We start from the raw sequence: 22383 nt of genomic DNA, 5'->3' as shown, positions 1-22383 counted from the left end.
GGGTTTAACAACTGGAGTGCTTGCAATGGCGGAGGCAGAGAGAGAAAACAAAACAACATCCACATGAGGTTTTCATTTTCTTTAGCCACGTGAGAATGGCCCTGAAGATCCAGCTATAAATACCCAGCTGCCATTGCCACAAGATGGAAAATCACACACACACACACACACACACACACACACACACACACACTCCCTTCAGTTTACAGGCTTACAAATGCAAATCAAAGTTTCTAAGAATATCTGCCTTGAGAAGAGACAATGCTGGACCCCATGTGCTAAATGCCTTGTCAGGAGGCCTCCTCAAACATATCTGAGGACTTGGCAAGGAGCATTCCCACAGCCATCATCAGGGTGGAATGAGGATCTGCCTCCACAACACCCAGGCCAAGCCAAAGCCCACCAGTGGCCACAAACTGGGCTGAGGGGAAGGGTTTTAGATCCCTTCCCTTAGGGTGTAATAAAGAACAGCCTGCTTTACCCAGGACATTTTAGATTGGGTTCCCTAGAAGCAGAGCCTCGGACAGGATGGGTGTATGTGTGATTTGGTGAAACTGAGCTCTCAGGAAGAACCAGAAAGGGAATGAAGGAAATAGGAAAAGGCAGGGGAGGGATCTGGGAAAGAATGTGGTTTCGGGTGAGGTCTAACTTCAGCCTCATGCTGTGAGGAACTCTGAAGGGTGACTTGGACCGAGACACATTTGTCCCCATAAGGGGCAAAAAAATGGGGCTTTTCCCCTTTCCTAGTGAGTCATTGGTCACAGGATGCAGGGGAGAGGTGGGCTGGGGTGGGGCAAGTGGGTGTAACTTCCAGGTACCTCTGGGTAGAGGGGGAGGGACAACCCAAGGGCAGCCCACACAGGTGTGAACCGTTAGCTGGAGCACCCACAGCAACCGGGGATCTGGGCAGCGCACCAATAGTATTTTCTGCAGACTCTGCCATACCAAGTGGCTTGTTGCTTAGAATTTGTTTTTTCTATTGATTACATAGGTTTTTGTTTGTTTTTATTTTGTTTTACCTGGGAAGATTTTAGAATCAGCCTGCTGAAGAGAGAAACAAGGTTTGATCGATGTGACACATGATGCTCATTGTTCACCTAATGTCTGATCTCTTCTTCTTTCTTCCTATGAATGGGTCCCTGCTTTTGTTTGCAGCAGCAACATGCCCAATTAAAAAATGTTCAGCTTCCCCCCGGACTCCACTGCAGTTTGGGACCTCTATTCAACAGAATTTTGATGTGTATGGACAGGACTTTCAGAGAAGCTTATTAAAGAGACTGGAAGTAGCTGGCATGCACTTTTTATGCATTGTCATTTTCTTTCTTCCTGCCTGGAATGCAGATTGAAGATGGAGGTGATGCAGCCACGTTGTAACCATGAAGCAATGAGCACAAAGACAAAGGTTCCATTCTAAAGAAGGCTGAAGAAGAGAGAGAGACAGGGAGGCTGGGTCCCTGATGGCACTGTGGAACCACCCTACCAACTCTGGAGTGTGTCTGCTGAACTGGTTGTGTAAGAAAAATAAAGAACCCCAGTTGACAGAACAACTGTAGCCAGGTTTCTGTTCCATGTGGCTATAGCTGAATATAAATTCTGATACAAACCTCAAAACACTCGTTCTGTGGGATATACCATGGAAAAAGTCCCTTTAGATAAATTGAGAAGCGCTAGTTTAGACATCGTAAAACTAGGGTGTTTTTTGTTTTTGTTTTTTTACTGCAGTGCTTCTCTGAGCATTGTGGCTCTCTAGGGGGAAAAGTAGGGGAGATGGAAAAGGGCTACTTAAATTTCTTTAACCACAGAACTTTCTTTTTCCCTAGGACAACCATTCTGAGAACTTAGTGTTCTATCAAAGGCAGTTTGGGAAATGCTACAGTAGATGACCTCTTCAGATTTCTTTCCTCCTGAACATTTCACCATTCCCCAGCTAGAAGAAACCGAGCAGATAGCCAGGTCTATAAGCAGCCCTGGTACGTGACTTTAATGAGACATGAATGAGAGCCAAAGAACTGAGGCCTGTGAGGTTGGTCACGGAAGAGCAATGAACTAGGTAAATTAAGAAACTCAGGGAGGTGCCAAGTCCCTGAAATATCAGAGTGCCCACTCCCCCATTACCTTTCTGCTAAGCCGTGAGTCTGGCAGAGGCTGTGTGCCTCTGGGTCCACAGCTCCTGCCAAGTGGTCCCTCCTGCACAGCTCCAGCAGGCAGAGCTCTGACGACACCACTCCTTGCTCTCACATCTTCAGGTGGAGGAGCACTAACGGCTTCCTGGTGCTGCTCCTTCCTGAGTGCGTCACCATCTCTCTACTCCCTCCTCTGTAAATAGCCTTCTCATTAAACTCTTATCCATCAAACCCTTTTGGGAGTGCCAACTGCTTCCTGCCTGGAGCCTGACTGACAGAGACAACAATACACATTCTTAGGGCAACCACACTCCCACGATTTGCTCAAACAAGTCCCAATTTCATGATTTTTGTCTTTTAATTAAGGTGAATTACACGATGTATAAATAAGCAGGATGCAGAGAGGAAAGCCACCCCCAACTTTCGTCCCCAGTGCAAGCACCACGCCAACCCAATAAGGGGTTCACTGCTGCTGAACTGAGAGTTAAGGTTCACGGACTGGGTCAAGGACAAAGGCCATATAACAAGGACAAGGGCCCTCAGGGCCAACACAGTGTATGTCACTTGGATTGGGCTCAGACCAGATTTCAAGGGAAGGAAGCTATCATAAAAAGTAAGGGACATGAAAGAGCTGAATCGACTGCATTTCAATAAGACACCAGAGAAGAAGTCAGCATGGCTTCATTGTCAAGTAAAAGAAAGTGAAGCAATTCCCAGTGGTGGGTACTTTCCCACCTCAGGCTGGGGTGTTCGCAAAAGGAACAGAGCAATGGCTGTATACGAATGAAAATCAGAAGGGAAGGAGGACTTCATGGAGACAAGGCAGTGATGGTGGAGAGAGGAAAATTCTTTCACCCTGTAGCAATGAGAAGCACTTGACATTATCTGGTCCCATGTCCTTATCAAAAGGACAGCCTGTGGTCACTTTCTAGCACTTGCAAGAAATCCCAGTAGCTCTCAAGGAAGGGATGGGAGAAAGAAGGCTCCAGAATTTGCTGTGTGGGAATGAGCCAGAGAGTTGCTGTTTGGTTTCTATTAGGTTGGTGCAAAAGTAATCATGGTTTTTGCCATAATTTTTGGACCAACCTATACTACTACGACCCTATTTGGCATCTCCACCAGTATATCAAAATATGATCCCAACAAATCCGCAAATTAGAAAAAAAAAAAGGTCAAAAACAGTGATTACCATGTGCACATGAGATATAGATGTTTGGAGAAGAGCCTATTTGGAGATGTCACATCTACCTGAAATTTTCCAGATGGACCTACAGCCAATAGGAGACAGCTTCCTGTTCACTCTTCAGCATAACTACTCACCAATGGTCAAGGGAGATGAACTAGGAGTCTGTGCCTAGTTTTTAAAATTAGTTTTGCTTAAACCAAAAAATATTTTATATATCTAAAAAATATAAATAATAATAAACTAGGCCTGGTGCAGTGGCTCAAGCCTATAATCCCAGCACTTTGGGAGGCCGAGGTGGGCAGGTCACTTGAGGTCAGAAGTTCGAGACCAGCCTGGCCAACATGGCAAAACCCCATCTCTAGCAAAAATACAAAAATCACCCAAGCATAGTTGTGCTCGCCTGTAATCCCAGCTACTCAGGAGGCTGAGGTGGGAGAATCACTTGAACCCAGGAGGCGGAGGTTGCAGTGAAAAGAGGTCACGCCATTGCACTACTGTCTGGGTGACAGAGTGAGACTCTGTCTCAAAAATAAAATAAACATTTGTATACCCACCATTCAGTCTAAGAAATAAAATATTACAGATATAAATGAAGCCCCTACGTGCTTCTCCCCTGGTCTGCCTTACTGCCTTTCCTAGAAGGAGCCGCTTCTCTGAATTTTATGGTTGTTCACAAACATAATTTTATGCTTTAATTATACATATAAATGTTTGTAAATAAAAGACAGTATTGTTTTACATGATTTTAACTTACTAGCAATGGCATCCTTCTGCAACTTGCTTAATATTGTTTCCACTTCATATCGTTTCTGAGATTATATGTCACTAGTAGCTGTCTTTAACAATGTCTAGCACCCTTTTTTTTTTTTTTGCTGTGTTCTATAGTATTCCACTGTAAGTATGTATGTATCAAATTATTTAACCAGTCTTCTGGTTGATAATGGATATATGGGTTGCTTTTTAGCTCTATAAAACCATGCTGTAGTGAATATTCCTGAACATATCTTCTTTCCATATGTATTAGACTTTGTCTGGACTTACCTAGGAGTGAAATTGCTGGGTCTTACAGTAAGTACATCTTCAGTTTTACCAGATAGTGTCAAATTGCCCTTTGAAGTGTTCCTATCAGTTTAATTCCACCCTTAGTGAAGAGGAGTTATTTTTGGCTCCACATCCAGTATGATGAGCATGATTTTTTCTTTTTTCTTTTTTTTTTTGGCCAATCTGATGAGTATAAAACAGAGTCTCCTTGTGATTTTAATTTATGTATTTCCCTGATTCCAAGTAAGGTTAAGCATCTTTTCATATGTTTATGATTCTATGGCATCATTTTAATGTTAGCATTACATTTACATGCTTTAAGACACTAAAGGATTTTTTATTTTAATTCCTCACTGGAAAACTTGCAGAGGAAAGAAGGGTTGAGGATGGAGGCAGAGGGAAGACTTCCTTTTGCATCCTGGCTATGAGACAGGGATTTTTTTTTAAATAAGCCATAATATTAGAGATAAATCACATGAAGCAGAAATTCCAGCCATTCCTGGGCAATGTGGGGAATGCACTTTTTAGACCTTGTTGTCATTGTCTAGGAGCAGCTCTGAATGATTTCATCATACCCTTCACCTGCAAGGCACATAGCTGTAGGGGTATAGCAGATAGGCTGGAGGAATCAAAGGAACCATTTGTCCATCTTCCTACTGCAAGAAGCACCACATATTGACCATATCAACAGATGAAATGGCTCCTCTAATAACATACCTGGAAGGAGACTCCACAATGTCCTTCTACTCCCAAATACTCTTAAATGAGAAAGAGGCATCCTAAGGTATTTTTCAAATATCTTTTACATCCTGAGCAAGACAGACTTGTTTAATTTCCATCCACTTTGAGCATCTCCCTCTTATAGCAATAATGTTCACTTCTAGATCCTTCCCCCATGACATTGCTGAGTACCTTGAGGACTCATCTATATGTCCCCTATCTCTGGCTCAAGGATGGTGGCAAAATAGATCAACTAGTTTGGAAATGCTTGAGAGTAAGGACCACATGTTATTCAACTTCAAAATTTCAGGAGGCATTTGATTTATGTTTCTTAAGGGAAGGAAATTCTTCCACACTGAATTTTCTCTAAGCTTTAAGAACAGCGTAATGGTAGAAATAAACAAGCCAGTCTTGTTCGGGTTATAAAAGATACCTTAAAAATACCTCAGGGGCCGGGCGCGGTGGCTCACTCCTGTAATCCCAGCACTTTGGGAGGCCGAGGCGGGTGGATCATGAGGTCAGAAGAGGGAGACCATCCTGCCAACATGGTGAAACCCCGTCTCTACTAAAATACAAAAAATTATTCGAGTGTGGTGGTGGGTGCCTGTAGTCCCAGCTACTCCAGAGGCTGAGGCAGGGAAATCACTTGAACCCAGGAGGCGGAGGTTGCAGTGACCCGAGATCGTGCCACTGCACTCCAGCCTGGGCAACAGAGCGAGACCCTGTCTCAAAAAAAAAAAAAAAAGTACCTTAGGATACTTCTTTCCCATGAAACCTTCCCTGACTTCCCCCAACTCAGAATGATATTTCCTCATCCATGTGTTGCAGTAACACCATATAGTATAATACCTAGCATTCCAGTGGAAAGAAAACTATGTGGCAAATAATAATAAATACTTATGGAGTACATACTATGTTCCAGGCACTGTTCTAAGTATTTTACATATATTAATTTTATCCTCATTTGGGAGTAGGTATCATTATCATCACCATTTTACAGATGAGGAAACTGAGGCTCAGTTTCCAAGACTACACTCCTAGCAAGTGGTGAAATTTGAATTTAGGTCCCACTAGTTTGACTCCCGGAATCTGCACTAGAAATCACTGTGCTATACCAAAACTTCTCCTGGAAGCACACAAGCCCTTAGATGCTTCTTGCTGTTGTTCTGGTGAAAATGCAGCTGTGGGCTTAATAAGAAATTAATTATCCTTTGCATCCTTATCTTGGAAACCCACATCAAATCCTTAAGGCCTTGGAGGAATTTGCTGATTCCTTTCTTATTAATAAAAATTCCCAGTCACAGGAGTTTGGCTCATATGCAGTCAACCTCACTTTAATAGACTGGAGCTCTGGAGGTGGGCAGGAATTTTGCTCACCAGAATTCACTCCACAACACCTGACTCAGCACACAGTGTCTCATACCAGGCAGCTTCCCAGATGTTTGTTGAATGACCACAAGCATTAACAAATAAGACTTACACAGCACTTTGCAGTGTGCCAAGCACTTTTCATATACTTTATACCATTCCGGCTCACTTCAGTCTGGTACCACCAGTATTACTGTCATTTCCATTTCACACATGACTAAAACTGAGGCTCAGAAGCTCATCTACAGCGGTGCAGCTAATTAGTGGAAGGCTGGAATTCAAACCTAAGTCCTGACACCAAGTCCCATGATACCACATCTTTTGTTACTAATTAAGTTGATCCCTTTTATTCTTTGTCCTTTGTATGTGTATGTGCGCATGCATGCATACACACACACACACACACACACACACACACACACACACAGAGAACTGATCTCTCTTTCTGGACCAGTGCAATAGGCGTCAGCTCAGAAAAAAAGGAAAGAATGTAAACCAAGTTCTTGTTTATGGACTATGAATGAATGAGTGAGCTAGTGACTGAGTAAATGAATACACACAGGGATAATTGATACATACAGTCAACAAGTATCCCCTGAGCGCTAACTCTGTGTCTGCCACCAGACACTGTAAACACTGCAGTGACTTAGGCACAGTCCTAACCTTCTAGGAGTATCAAATCTGTTGACAGAAGAGTCTCAACAGCAACTGAATCTGAGAAAAGAAGCTCACCTTGTCAGAGCGCCATTTGAACAGGAAATGGTGTGGAAAGGGGAAGAAAAAAGCCAGGCTTTGCCAGACTCTTCCCATAAACAGAGGAGGCTGGGGAGGATGCCACATCAGGCCAAACTCCAGACAGACAGTGCTCTGAAAGAGTTAAAAATAACCCACACAGCCCCACTGACCAGGACAGCAATGCCCACACAGACTTCCAGAGGGTGAGCATTGTCCCAGGCTGCCCAGGACAGTCTCAGTCTGTGACTATTCCCTCCAGTGTCCCATCCAGTTAATGCCCCTTTCACTCTTGAGAGTCCTGGTTTAGAAAGTAAATTATATGGTCGCCTTTGCCTTCCAGGAAATTCATGACTCTCCAGCAGCCCCTGGGCAGGAAAACAATTTGGCTTCCCAAGGTCACTGAGTTGCTTATGTCTGTTCCTCTTTACAGGACTTCTCCTCACAGCCCCCACCCCACAGCCTGCACAGGTTCTAAGGGGACAGCACCCAAGTCTGTGTCTGTGTTTCCTTCCAGTGTTAGCACTGAGGCAAAAGTGAGTCACCATGGGATCCAATATGCATGAGCTTCAGATTCAGGCATCCCTGTTTTATATCCTGACCCTGACAGTTTCTGCTTCTAACATCTTAGGCAAGTCTCTCAAGTTTCCTCATCTGAGCCTCAGTCTCCTCATCTGTGAAAAGGGAGTGATACTCCCACTCCCCATCTCATGGGATTGCTGTGAGGATTTGGTGAAACAGTGTAAGCGAAAATGCCTGGCACACTGCCTGCTTCTTAGAGGACTACCTACCCCAGCAGACTTTCTAGAACATGTGAACTCTCAGCTAGAAAGAGCCTGGGAGCTGTGAATGTCTCAGGAATCCCTGTATATCACTGTCAAGCCTCTGCACTATTGAGTTGGAACAGCTTCTTCATCTGTCAAGAATATGCAAAATATGGCACAACTCCTTTATAAAACTTTGGCCATACCTCCTAAAGCTGGACATATGCATGCTGAAGGCTCTAGCAATTCTACTCCCAGGAATATACCAAGAAAAATGCATTCATGTGTTCACCTAAAAGTGCACAAATGTTCACAGCAAGGCTACTCACAACAGCCCCAGACTTGACACCACTCAAATGCCCATCAACAGAAAAATGGAAAAAGTAAAATATGTTATATTCACATAATGGACTACTACGCAACAATGAGAATGAATGATCTACACAACGACAAAATGCTGAGCAAATGAAGCCAGACACAAATAAGCACCCACTGTATGATTCCATTTATATGAAGAGCAGGAAAAGGCAAAACTAATCTATGGTGCTAGAAGTCAGGATCATGGAAGGGTAGTAACCAGAGAGGGGCACGGGGGGGCTTCTTGGGCAGGGCTGGGGTGGTGGATGTTCAGTTTATGGAAATATATTGAGCTACATCCTCAAAAATTGTGTATTTTTTCTGATTTATGTTGGGCTTCAATAAAAAGTTAAGACAAAATAAAAATTTTTAATGGAAAGTATATTTCTTTCTTTGGTAGAGAGTTGAGTGGACTAGGTAGGCAGTAGACAGCAAAAGGCACTGGGATGTATTATTTAATAAATGTTTCTTGAGACCTAACTCTGTGCCAGACACTATGCAGGATGCTGGGGAAACAGCTAATGAGATGCAGTCTCTGTTCTCTACTATCTTCACCACCACGACCACCATCAACATCTTCATCCTCACTAACATTTCTTAGTGCTTAGTATGTGCCAGACATGATTTCAAGGACTTTCTTTTTTCTTTTTTTTTAACCAAGTAATGTATTAACTTTACCTCCAAAACAATCTGCTTTGCAGATGAGGAAACTAAGGCACAGAGAGATAAAGTAACTTGTGCAAGGTCACACAGCTAGCAAGAAGTGGAGCCAGAATCAGAATCCAGGCCATCTGAATCCAGGGCCTGTGCTCTGAAAAACAGCTTTATGCTGCCTCTAACAGTTGAGAAACCTGGTCTGTTTATCAGCTGTCAGCCTCAGCTTCCATTGAGGCAGCCACAGACATCAATAACATTACCTCTGTTCAGGGCAGCGAGGATGGTAACTTATTGACTTTGTGTCTTGGAAGGGCCGAGCAGTTCCTAACTATCTCTGGGCAGCTGCTAGTGCAATGCTTCCTGGTGGGGAACAGTCTGATTAATACACTGACAGAGATTACAAAAGAAATAGAGAGTTATAATAGCTTGATCCTTCTGCAGCCCAAAGTCCACAGAAACTCTGAATTTGTTTCAAAATAACTTCAGAGCTGCGTCTGGCACTGTGAAAATATTGACGTATCTTCCCACTGACCTGGAATCACTTTCTCCCCTCCCTACCCTGGTCAAGGGAACTTGGAGGCAGGGGGCTTTGGTGTCTGGGAGGAAACAAGGAAGGGAGTGTTGACACTGACCCCCCGGGAATGTGGTCAGACATGAGCTGTGAGTCTGGATCCCGGAGTCTGGCGGATCAAGCATTCATCACACAGGCAAGCTTTGCTTTGGCATTCTGGATGGACAATGGGTGTACATAACCTGAAAGGCGGAATGTTCAAAGCACAGCACCAAAGACCGCCTGTGCTTGGGACAAAGGAGCAAGCAACAAACACCCATTGGGAGGAATCAGATTTGGCAGACAGCCATGCAGTCATGACATGAATAAGCACGCAGGCAGGATGGCGGCTCCCAGTGGGCCGGCAGGGTCCCTTGGGACCACCCCCTTCATACTGCAGAAGCACAGGTGAGGTAGAGAGGAATTCCTAAAAGTCAACTTGTCCAGCCCCTTGTCTCCAGGCAGGTCGGCAACAAGGCCATCTCATTATGCTTCCACCCAGATACATCCACACCCCTCAGATTAGCATGGGGTTGGGGAACAAAAGCAAATTTGCCAATAAAAGTCAAGACATTCACTCAGTCTGCCCAGTTTTGCCACAACTCTATTTGTAGAGAAATCAGTTGACGGTTGCCTAAAAACCACACAAAGCACAGGGGGAAAAATGTACTTTTTCATATCCTGACATAGCTACCAACAATTACCTAGAAAATAATGGACTCCTCTAAAACGATTTCATATAAAATTGCTAAAACTTGTAGCATTTTTCCAGGTACTGTGCCAGGGACTTAACATGCATCTTCCCATTTAATTGTCTCAACAACCCCATGAGGAAGGAAATGTTATTATCTCCATTTGACAGATAAGAAAACTGAAGCCCAGACAAGGTTCATAACTTGTTGGGCAAGTTATTAAATGGCAAAGTAGGTAGGGTTTCTTCTTGGGAGGCAGACTCTGGGATGGAGTACAGTGGGCAGCAGGCTTGTTAGGAAGTGTTCCTCGAGTCAAGTCCTCCAGGCAGGAGGGCAGGTTGGAGGCAGCACTGGGCAGAGGGAGAAATGAAGCTGTGATGTAGCCTCAGCTAAGGCCTCCGCCAAACCCACAGGGAGCCCTGAAGCTGGCACGCCCGTTAGAATTGTCCCACATTGTGGCAGAGGGGCCAGGTAGTCACAGCTCCCCACCATCATTGGTTTCAGGGTGACCCAGGAGAGGAGCATGGACAGGAGTGCCTGACACAGCAAGTCTCTTTAGCCGGGGCTGTTCCAAAAAGGCTAACCATGTCCAGCACTCCCTGCAGCTGGGGACTCAGTCCTCAAAGGGGTCAGAGAGCACAGCCCAGTGTCCACTACACAGGGATGTGGACCCAGCCAGGCAAGTTGAGTGCAGGGCCCACATGCTTGGCCATTATACTTTGCTCCATCGAAACTGTTCTCCAATCTCATTGATCATCCTGCTATGTTTCCCGCATATTCAGTAATTAAGGAGCTCCAAGGAGGTAAGCCTAGCTCTGATGAGCAGGAAGGGCAGTCATAGGGGCCTGATGCCTGATAGCTACCCCAGGCCCAGGAGACACAAGGAGGCCACACACACCAGGTAGTCACACCCCAGGGTGGTCAGCAGGCTGTGTACATCCATCACGCAGCCTGAGAGCCAAAGCAAAGCTTGCCTGGGTGATGGATGATGCTTGATCTGGCAGCTCAGAGACCCAAACTAGTGATCATCCAGAAAGAAACCACACTTAATAGCTGACTGATGACAAAATGACCACCTCACCAGGAACAATGTGATCCCAAATATGTAAAGCTGTGTAAGTCTAGGCATAAAGACGTCAGAAAAAATAAAAATGAGTTACATCCAGTGTAAGGATGACCTTGACATATGGTCAAGGGAAAGAAAAGTATGCTACAGAGTAACATGTACTATAAGATTCCCTTTCAGTGAAAAATACTCAGGCAAAATACCTCCATCCTGTATACACCAGTAGGTATTTGTATGGACAAATGAAGTTACAGCAGGATATATTACTAGGCTATTAACATTAATTACCAGGGTGTAGAAGGGGGTGAATACATTTCTATTTGTCTTTATATATCTTTGCATGATATTAATTCACTTGCTTAAGCAAGAAAGAATTACCTTCATAATATGGAAAAATCAAATGAAGAATATATTTTTTAAAACGACCTGCCTAGTGTCATGTATAGTGGAGCATATAGATAAATAGTATTTCATTTCCTCTCCTCCTGCCCCTCTTAGGAGGCAGCTCCCAATCGTTCATTTGGGGAGGATCAAAAGAAATATTTAACTCAAGGTGAAGAGTTTTCTGTGCCCTCCCCTTCACCATCAGAATAGAACTTCATTTTTACATTATTCCACACACAATATATATCTGCCACTAAAATAAGTCTGCCACTAAAGTCTATAAAAATTATGCAACACATTCTGTAGTCAAACAGCAAAACTGTGCATTATTTGTTTGCTATTATTTGTGGCCATATTTCTATTACGGTGCTAACGAAAGAGCCAAATCCCAATTCTCTTGGCACATACCAAACCAACTCTCACTTATCTTGGCACATATCCATGAAAAGCCTAAAGAAGACAAAACCCAACTTTTCACCACATCTGCTGACAAGAAATCAAAGAGTTGGTTTTAAGTTTCTTCCATCTTTCCCTGTCTCTGGCTACCCCCTAGAAGTGTTGTGGAGGGCAGAAGCCACCAAAGAGTGAGGAGATGAGGACACAAAGTATCCACATAGTCGATAAACTGGGTAGCTCCTGCCCCTCTGGTTATGGAGACTAGCTCTTGCAAGCCCATCACACCTGGGCAAGTCCTACTCATTCCTCAAACTCAGACATGATTGCCTTGGATTAAGGGCCTAATTGACATGGTTTGGCTTCCAGGCGTCGATTCTACAATGCAATTTGACTTTTATGAGCTGTAAACATGTAGAAAGCATGAAGGAGACTTGGTCCTTCCTCGACGGTAATGCAATGTGTTCAATGTGATGATAGAGTTGTGTGCCAGGTTCAAGGGAATAAGGAGGAAAAGGGGGTTGGAATGAGCCTTGTAGAGGGAATTTGAGGAAAAAAGGGACACCTGAGCAGGCCTTGGAGGATGAGTAGATCAGGAAGACCAGGAATGAGGCAAGGACTTTCAGGTAGAAAGAACTATGTATACAGGTGCACTGTTCCTGAGACTAGATTTGGTGCAATAAAACTTAAGTTAACCCTTGAGGACTGATGGGGATTGCTGGCCCACACAGCAATTGGTCATACAAAAGCACCTCACTCACACCTCCTGGGGCCTGATCTGTGTTGTCTTAAAAGGACACCATTTATCTCAGAAACCTCACATTAGTCTTTCTTCACACAAGCTTACTGACTGCCTATTTTTTCCTACTTCATCCCTTGATCTACCTTGTGATACTGGATTTAGATTTTGACTTTTGTCTAGTTAGTTCTCTATGTGGCTGATTGCTAGTAACTACAGCAACTACCATAGCTATAGCTAATGTTACTCTCCGCCAGGGGCTGACAACCCTCACAGTCATCCTATGAGGGAGGTATTTTATCATCATCCCCACTTTTCAGATGCGAAAACTGAGAATCAGAAAGGTGAAATAATTTGCAAGCTCTTTTAATAGGTAAGTGTTCCAGGAATCATACATACGTTTATCTGATTCTAGAACCCATATTCTTAACAACCATGCAGTAATGACCTTCCCTAAGCTACTATACTTGCTCTGTTCATGTCTGGGATCCAGAGCAGGAGCCAGCAAACCTTTTCTGTGAAATGCTAGATGGTAAATGTTTTCAGCTTTGTAGGCCATGCAGTCTCTGTCACATCTACTCAACTCTGCCATTGCAGCACGAAAGCAGCCATAGGCAAAGCACAAATGAACAGACATGGCTGTGTTCCAATAAAACTTTATCTATAAAACAAGATGACAAGCTGGGTTTCACTGTTGAAATTGACAACTTCTAATCTATGGTATCTTGTTCATCTACCCAATGTTTATTGAGCACTTACCTTGTAGCTGGCACTCTCCTAGGCTCCAGGGATACAGGGAGAACTATACGAAGTCTGCACCCTCATAGGGCTTAAATCCTAGCAAAGTCTTGGCTGTTTCTTTTTCCCATGCCTGGTATCCTGGGTCCTAACTTTGGTGCTTTTCACTCCTCTTAGACCAGTGATTCTCAGCTTAGACTTCAGATCACCTGGGAAGCTTACAGAACTGTGGACGCCTAGGTTCCATTCCCAAGGAGTCTAATTAAATTGATCTGGGGTGGGCCCAAGCATTGATAGTTTTACAAGCTCCCCCAAGTGGTTCTAATGTGCAGCCAGGGTTGAGACCCACTGCTTGGGGAACAGTTTGTTTTCTGTTTATTCCACTTACTTAAGGTGTGAAATATGGTAAGTTTTTTAAGTCCTCAGAATTTGGGCTGTGAAATGTGGTTAATATCAATCTTATATGATTGTCAACGATGTTTAAATGAGACAATGTACCTTTCAAATGATACAATGTTATATAAATTTAAAATACTGCTGTCATTGCGACATCATTATTAGATTTTAATGTTAGGTACTGCCTCAATGATTTCTGTCCTCAGTTTGACCTTGATTCTCAGGACAGTGTTTGAGCTTTTTAAACAAGCTCTATGGAGAGCTCACTAAATAGCCCAAATTCATGGGTGAGTGAGCTAGTGGCCTTCCCTTTATTCCAATAGAGGGTCACATGGGGCTGCCATTTGCTTGGCATGGGGAGCACTGTTCTGTGCCCCACTTTTGTAGAAAGAGTCTCCATCTCCAGGCTGAGATATCTGACCTCCAAGCACAGTTGTTAATCCTTGAATAAGTGGCTTATTTACTTTGACCTGTGGACAAATGTCTAAACCCATGTACTTTCACGGACTTAGAACTGGAGAGGGGAATGGCATTAACATTTTACTGAAGAGTTTGCTAGCTTCTTCCCATATATCATTCCATTTCATTTTCAGAACAACCCTGGGGAATGAGAATAGTTATTGTTCTCATTTAACAGATAAAGAAGACTCAGAGAGGTTAGCAAGCTTGTGACCTGGTGGTGCCAGAACTCAAATCTCTGTCTGCTTGATTCTAAAGCTCTTCCTTGGAACCATAGGATGTACCACAAATAATTCAGCTCCTCTTTGGCCAGGATTGAAAGAGACATCAAACTGCCTAAAGTTCATTTTTTTACAGGTTCTTTTTTTTTTTTTTTTTTTTTGGAGGGGGAACCCAGAAAGAAACCCATAACACCTATTAATAACCATAGTCTGATAAGTCTTGGCCAGTGCTAGCATAACGCTGCACAGGTTCCAAGAACAGGCACTTACTTCCTCCCCCCACAGCATCTTGACTGTGCAGTTTTAGAACCTCATAATGAAACAAAAAACAAACCAAAAAATGTGGAGAGAGTTGGAGAAATAGATGCTGCCAAGAGTGAGGAATTCACTGACCCCCGCTCTGGGCCATCTCAAGAGAAGTTGGCCACTGGTTGAGCCTCTTAAAAGCTTAAAAGTCATCCCAGGCCATGGTTAAAGAGAGAGCTTGAACAAAACAAAAACAAATGTGATCTTCAAAATCTTAAATGTCAACTTGAAGGATAACTTACAAGCTTTGAGATGGGCCAAGAGGACCTGCAGCTGCTCTCTAACATCAGATGTTCCTTTGTTCCTTTGGAGTGTCACTCCCTTGGATAATGTATCAATCAGGGTTCAGGGGGCAGCCTCCCACCCCATACCCACTGGAGATGTTTGCAATGACTAAAGCTTTCATTCTTTACAACCCATCAGATTCCCCCATTACTCTGACCTGAGCACCCTTGACAAGGAGTGGCTGCCTACCCGCTCTCTGACTCAGGCTTGTCCTTCAAGATCCAATTGGTCCTTGACCCTCCTGCCCTACCCCTACCTCCCTACCTTTCCCCTCCCCACCATACTTATACAACCTGCTCTTCTGTCCTTCTCCCTCCCTAAAGAGCACAAACACAAGAGTGATTTCTAGGCCAGACATCCAGGATCCCTGGTTTCTTCTCCCACACCTCAGGATAATGGACCAGGGATGCTCATGGAAAATCTTCACTGGTCACCTTTTCTAGAGGAAGGAAGTAAGGGTGATCAGAGCCCTAGAAACTCCACCCACTGGCCTTCAATCATGGAAAATATGTAGCTAGATTTGGGGAGAGGTTCTGTCCAAGCAATACTGGCTCGTGATGGCTGAAAAACTGAAAAATAAAAATACAGCACTCCCTTTATGAAGGGTCTTATAACATTCTGAGCTCTGTTCTTAGTTCTTGTGCATAAATGTTTTCATAATGACCTGGGGAGGGAAATACTATCCTTATTTTACAGATGAGGAAGCTGAAGCTCAGAAGGAATAAGTCATGTAGCCCAGGTTACTAATTCGTATTTAGGTCACAGTTCTCTCTCTCCAGGCAGCTGATCAGAAATCTGCACTCTTCCCATTGTTGTCGGGCTGCCTCTGAAGTCCAGGGCTGAATGACACAGGATCCTTGACAGAGTCTCTGGCTGTTGAGATCTAGAGGGTCATCCGCTATCAAAGCCAAGGATATCCTTCAACTTGTTCTTTCTGCCAGCTGGGTTTGCCCTCTGGACCTTCAAGGATGTCTTGGAATGCATCCCATCTACTTAATCTAATCTCAAAGATGACCAAAGAGCTGGCCAGAAGATTGAACTGATAGAATGAGCCATGAGAAGGCTTCAATGTCAGCCTAGGCATCCATGGCCTGGGAATTCATCCCGGCCACAGTGAAATGTCTCCTAGTACAAGCCCAGAAGCATCAGGACTCCACTGATCCCACATGCAGCACTCCCAGAAACCCCACATGTAGAAAGAGTTGAAAGCCCAGTTCTTGCCCCTCACCTGTCCCTGAGGAGTTGTATGCTGGGATAAGAGTATTTCTGGGAATCCTGCTCCGAGGGGTCCCTTCTGTCCCTGGGTAGTCTTCTATGTTTAAATAATGGAAATGAATGAGAACATTTAAACTTGTTACTTCCATTGGCTCTACTAAAATCAAATAAGAAACCCTCATCTTTCATTATCTCTATGCCTTCTCTACTGCCTGTACTTACCCTTTATCTTCATTCTTTACACCTGGATCCAAGGCTCTTTAGTAATGGGGAGTTTAATCTGTTTTGCATCAAAAACTTTGGAGACAGTCGGGAAAGAAGACTGGGGAGAGAACATGTTCTCACAGCAAGCAGTAGTATTTCAACTTCCTCCACGCTCACCAAAACCAAAATCATTTACAGGCCTTCTTATTGGTCCTGCCTGCACAGCCTCCGCCTTCTTGAGCCCCTGACTCTCTGAGTTCTAATGCCCAGGAGAATGTTCTCCCCTCTTTTTGTCCTGATGGGGGCACGAGTATTCCCTCAGCATCTGAGGCGCTGGAGGAAAAGCTCTGAAAACTCAGCTGGGAGTTAGGAGCCAGAGTTTGCAACTACCAGGGAGCAAGACAATAATAGCACAGTTGTTTGCATAAAGGAAGAAATGGGGGTTAGATGGAGTTCCCAGCACAGATGAAGAAATAGACCATTTATCCTCCCATGCCTAAGGCCATGGCCATCACCACACAGTCATGTATGTGTAAATACACATAGGCATGTGCATCTCATGGGGACCAGTCACTCCTGTTTACATGCACCCTTGTTTACATTGCCTATGGGACGATTTCCTTCTCCTTCATTACACTTGTTGACAACGTACTCCTGAAGTTAAATGAGTCTGTTTCTGACATTGCTGCCTGCTCCATCTTTTATGGAGCTTCCCTGGGGTTCAATTTATATAATTTCTAAAATCCTTCCTGAATCTTAACTTCCTGTGGGTCTGTTTTTACATCCAGATTTCCTCCCTGTCCCTTCATTTTCTCATTTTTCTAGGACAGAGGGAGAGTCCAGTAATCTTCCTCCCACCCAGACATTGTAGGTTGGCTCTATTGCAAAATACAAAACCAGAGACCTGGCTAGCTCAAAGCTGATAATTCAGTCTGTCTGTGGTCACTCGTTTGTGGAACCCAGCTATTGACAGGCAGTGCCTGGCACTGTGCTACTCAGGGATGATGGATCGATACAGCCTCACTGCTGCTTTTTTCCCCTACTCTCCGTGGAGCACGCTTTCCGCCCTAGGCCCTAGGGAAAATCCATCCCCCGCTTCAGCTGGCTTTGCAAAGAAACTCAGGAAACTAACACCAAACTCAGAAGGGGGAAAACACAAGACTTTGAACTTTTTAAAGATGGGAAGCTGCTTTCATTCCCACGTGGGCATCAAGGAAAACCTACGGGGACTCTTTTCCGGAGAGGTGTGATTTTCCTCTAACCCTCCGAGAAACGTTCCAAATCCACTCCAAAACTGTGGAGAAGTGGCCGAGGCAGAGAGAGAAGAGTTAAATCAAGCCCAGACCTCAGCAATCTGTGTTCAATTTTGATAAAAATCTCTCTCCCTCTCCCCCACCGCCCCCCTTCCTCCACCCCACAGCTCAGACACGTCTCTTTATGTTAGGAGCTTGCATCTTGTTTGGGGCACCACACGCGGCACTCCCGGAGAACCTGGCACGTACCTCACCGTGGCCATGTGGCAGAACCATCCATCCCACTCCCAAGCTACGGCTGGACACAGGGCCACAGCTTCCTGGCCATCACCACCACCTCCCCCTCTTCCTTCTCATCCTCTTCACAAAATTACCTGCCGCCAGACCAAGTCCCTCATTCCCCGGTTAAGTCAGAGTCCCGACGCCTGGTAAAGTCAGGGCATGAGGTTGGTTTGCGACCGCAGGTGCTGAGAGCCCCAGAGTCCGGGGACCCCTTTCCTGAGATGCTCCTTCCCCCGCCCAGGGTCCCAGGGTCCCACTGCCACTGAGAACAAGAACCTCACGGCTGCCCTGCCCACTGGCCAGAGGCCAGGCCTGCAAGTGGGAGCTGGGGGCTTGTGAAGACTTCAGCCCAGCCAAGTGAAGGTTCAAGCCGAACCCGGAAAAGCCACCACCAAAAAGTTGTCAGTTTTGCGGGGGTATCTTCTGTGTTTGTCCACTTGTGACAACCAGGAGTCAGGTTTCAAAGCCGCAAAAAAACATTTTTAAAAAGTTTTCCAAAGACATTTCCTATGTCCAGATGTGCCAGTACAGACACACGCAATCACACTCATACACACACACAACTCACACACACAGAGGCCCTGGGAGCCCACTCCGGGGTCGGCGGCTCCTGCAAACACTTTGGAGAAACAAAACCGCCAGCCTGCGGAGCCGCTGCCTCCCCAAGCCCCGCGGGGCATGCTAAAGAAAGCAGAGGGGAGAGAAGTGTGGGAGCCCAGCGGAGAGGGCTCCCCGCGGCCCCGGCCCCAAGACGGGGAGCGCCAGGGCCGGCCGCACTTACTCCGAGGACCCCAGGGCGCCCGCGCTCCCGCAGCCCGAGGTCCGGCGCCGCCGCCCGCGCTCCGCTCGCTGCTGCGTGCTCCGCGCTATCCCCGGGAAGCCGCGGCTGCCGCCCCTCCAGGCCCGGCCTCGCGCCCGTCCGCCCGCCCCGCTCTGACGTCAGGCGTCTTGGAGCGGGATATTTATGGCAAGGTTACTCTGAATTTTCCCTAGGTAGAATTCTGATTGCAGTTTCTTGGGATTTGTAATTTTCACACTTTCAGACCGAACGGAGGCGGGGGGAGAGCGCCGCCGGCAGGGCGAGGCGTACAATGAGGGTAGCTGTTCCCCACTTTGGCAGGGAGCGTTCTCAGGGCCCCTTCTGTTTTGGAAACATGGAAGGGTCAAGGAGGCAAAAGTGGCCACCTGGGCAGCGGGTTTCTCCCCGGCTCCTCCTCTGGGCTACGGGCAAATGGCCTGGTCTGAGGCCGGCTCGGAGGTGGAGGTCCCGGTGCCAAGGAATCCCCTGTCCCTCCCCAAAGTGTCCCTGCACTGGACAGTGTGTCCCAAGGGGTGCTGGGCAAGACAGGAGCGAAATCAGGCACAACAGAACAGCTAATTAGGAGTCCTGGTCCACGCCCTAACAACTTTTCCATTTCTTTTTTGGGAGTGTATATATATTTTTTTAAGTTTATTTTTATTAAATTATGTTCCACACTCCCTGCCTCTGTATAGCTTTTCCAATTCAGTGCCAGTCAATTCATCTTACTTCATTGCTTATATGCATAGTTTGAGCAGTTTACAATAGCTCTTATTCATACTTTTAAAATTTCCTTTTAGTTTTTTTTTTTTTCTTTTTTTTTAATGTGATTGTGGTCTGTCTCCTTGACTGAACTAGAGATTGCTTTGGTCAAGAGCAATTGTCCTCTCTGGGATTGGCAACACCCTCACAGGGAGTATTTGATCTTCTCTGTTTCCTATTTTCCCCAGCTCCCTCTGCAAGCAAATGGTGCCCCCACTGGGTGATGACCTGTATACAGTTTTCTGGGTGTTCAGTGGTTGTTCTGTGTTAGTGGTTGTCTGTTTCTCCACCTAGCCAAAGGGGCTTAGGGAAATGGCTTGGTTTAAGGGCCACCCTTCCAGAGAAAAAAAGAGAATGTAATGCATGATCTTCCAGAGGAAAAAAAAAAAAAGAGAGAGAATGTAATGTGTTATCCTTCATGGTTCCCAAGGATTGGAGAATGAAATGAACTTAAAATGATACACGTGAGATGCAAAATACTTGTATGGTTAGACAACATAAGTGTTTGGGTATTCATCTCACCATGAATGGGAGGGGGCACGGATAACTGCAAATCATCATTAAAACACAACTATAGTGAACTTTCCATTAGCCCAAACTGGTAGAGGCGGGGTTGTGTTTTAACCACAGTTACAGTGCAGCAGGGACTCAAGGACTTGGAATGTGTTTACCTCTTTGGCAGCGGCTGGTTAGAGCTGATTGCCAGAAGGAGCTGTCTTAGGGCTGGGCCTCTCGGTAGAGGCCACGCTGTTTTGACCCAAGCCACCGAGGGCCCTGCAGCAGGGAGCTGCTGTTTGGTCTCTGTGGGATTGCTCTCCCTGGCATCATACCCCACTTTTACCTCCTTCCATTCCCTCTCTCATATCAAGGCTCCACTGGCAAGGTGAGCTCTGTTCTTCAGCAGACCCTGCAAATAGGTTTCCAGAAGCCATTGACAAACCCATTCTCCCTTGCCTTTCTCAACTAAAGAAGTTAGAAATCTACAATATTCGCCATCCCAGACTCCCTGGTAGCTCACAATTGCTATGAGACCCAGTTCTGACCAGTGAGATTGTAATACAGAAGACAGAGGATACCTTCCACAAACTCTCTTTAAGAGAAGATCAGATTTGGCCAGGTGCGGTGGCTCACGCCTGTATTCCCAGCACTTTGGGAGGCCGAGGCGGGCGGATCACGAGGTCAGGAGATCGAGACCATCCTGGCTAACACGGTTAAACCCCGTCTCCACTAAAAAATACAAAAAAATTAGCCAGGCGTGGTGGCGGGCGCCTGTAGTCCCAGCTACTTCGGAGGCTGAGGCAGGAGAATGGCGTGAATCTAGGAGGCGGAGCTTGCAGTGAGCCGAGATTACGCCACTGCACTCCAGCCTGGGCGGCAGAGCGAGACTCCGTCTCAAAAATAATAATAATAATAATAATAAAAGAGAAGGTCAGATTCATATAACATTCCCGTTGACATTCCCTAATCCTCCTTCCCCATTTCTTCTCTCCTGGAACATTTATATGATGCCTGGAGATGCAGTATCCATCTTGCTACCTTGAGAACAAAAGCTACTCTCTTAAGCGCGGTGGAGCAGGAAGCTAAAAGGAGCCAAGGCCTTAGATACCATCCGTAAGTGGCTATACCTTCCTCTGACTTTTTGTTAGGTGAGAAAAATAAACCCCTATGTGTTTAAGTTATATAATTGAGTTTTCTATTCTTTATAGCCAAATATAACCTTACCTACTATACTTTTATCAATCCACCTAAATATAATACTGGATGATTACTGAGCATTGGCTTACAGATATGATAATTTTTGCATGATGCCTTGCACTTTAACGTAATTCTTTTTTAAATTTTCTTTTTTTGTTGTTTTTGTTTTTCGAGACAGAGCCTCACTCTGTCACCAGGCTGCAGTGCAGTGGCGCCATCTCGGCTCACTGCAACCTCCACCTCCTGGGTTCAAGTGATTCTCCTGCCTCAGCCTCCCGAGTAGCTGGGACTACAGGCGCATGTCAACACGCCCAGCTAATATTTGTATTTTTAGTGGAGACGGGGTTTCACCATGTTGGCCAGGATGATCTTGATCTCTTGACCTGGTGATCTGCCTGCCTCGGCCTCCAGAGTGCTGGGATTACAGGCATGAGCAGTATCTATGAGAACCTGTCTATGAAATTGATACTGGGTAACTTCATTTCAGGCAAAGTGAGAAAAAGGATAAAATTAAAGATGAGATTGGATAAAAGAGGGAGTCAGAGAATTAAAGATAGGGCCAGACAGAGGTTGCAGTGAGCCGTGGTCAGGCCACTGCACTCCAGCCAGGGTGACAGAGTGAGACCCTGTCTCAAAAACAAACCAGGCTGGGCATGATGGCTCACTCCTGTAATCCCAGCACTTTGGGAGGCTGAGGTGGGCACATCACTTGAGGTCAGGAGTTCGAGACCAGCCTAGCTGACATGGTGAAACCCCATCTCTACTAAAAAATAATAATAATAATACAAAAATTAGCCAGGCATGGTAGCACACACCTATAATCGCAGCTACTGGGGAGGCTGAGGCAGGTGAATCACTTGAGCCCAGGAAGCAGAGGTTGCAGTGAGCCGAGATCACACCCCTGCACTCCAGCCTGGGTGACAGAGAGAGACTCCATCTCAAAAAAATAAATAAATAAATAAAAACACAAAAAAAGATAGGGCCAGAGACTCAGAG

At 45.4% G+C, this 22383-nt stretch overlaps 1 protein-coding gene across 6 annotated transcripts in view; it reads right to left on the bottom strand.

Annotated features, from left to right (window-relative positions):
- Positions 1–19087, bottom strand: part of DAAM2 (dishevelled associated activator of morphogenesis 2) — a 114287-nt gene extending 95200 nt beyond the window's left edge. Inside the window, exon 1 of one of the 6 annotated variants that reach the window (XM_063605274.1) lies at positions 16406–19087. In XM_063605274.1, coding sequence (XP_063461344.1) covers positions 16406–16574 — 169 coding nt within the window. In that variant the 5' untranslated portion in view covers positions 16575–19087. The remainder of the gene's footprint in view (positions 1–16405) is intronic. The other 5 variants (XM_063605275.1, XM_034962043.3, XM_008958849.6 and 2 more) reach the window with 5 other exon arrangements.
- Positions 19088–22383: the final 3296 nt, after the last annotated feature.

This window comes from Pan paniscus, chromosome 5 (assembly GCF_029289425.2).
Source record: "Pan paniscus chromosome 5, NHGRI_mPanPan1-v2.0_pri, whole genome shotgun sequence".
NCBI lineage: Eukaryota > Metazoa > Chordata > Mammalia > Primates > Hominidae > Pan > Pan paniscus.
This window is presented reverse-complemented; position numbering and strand designations above follow the sequence as displayed.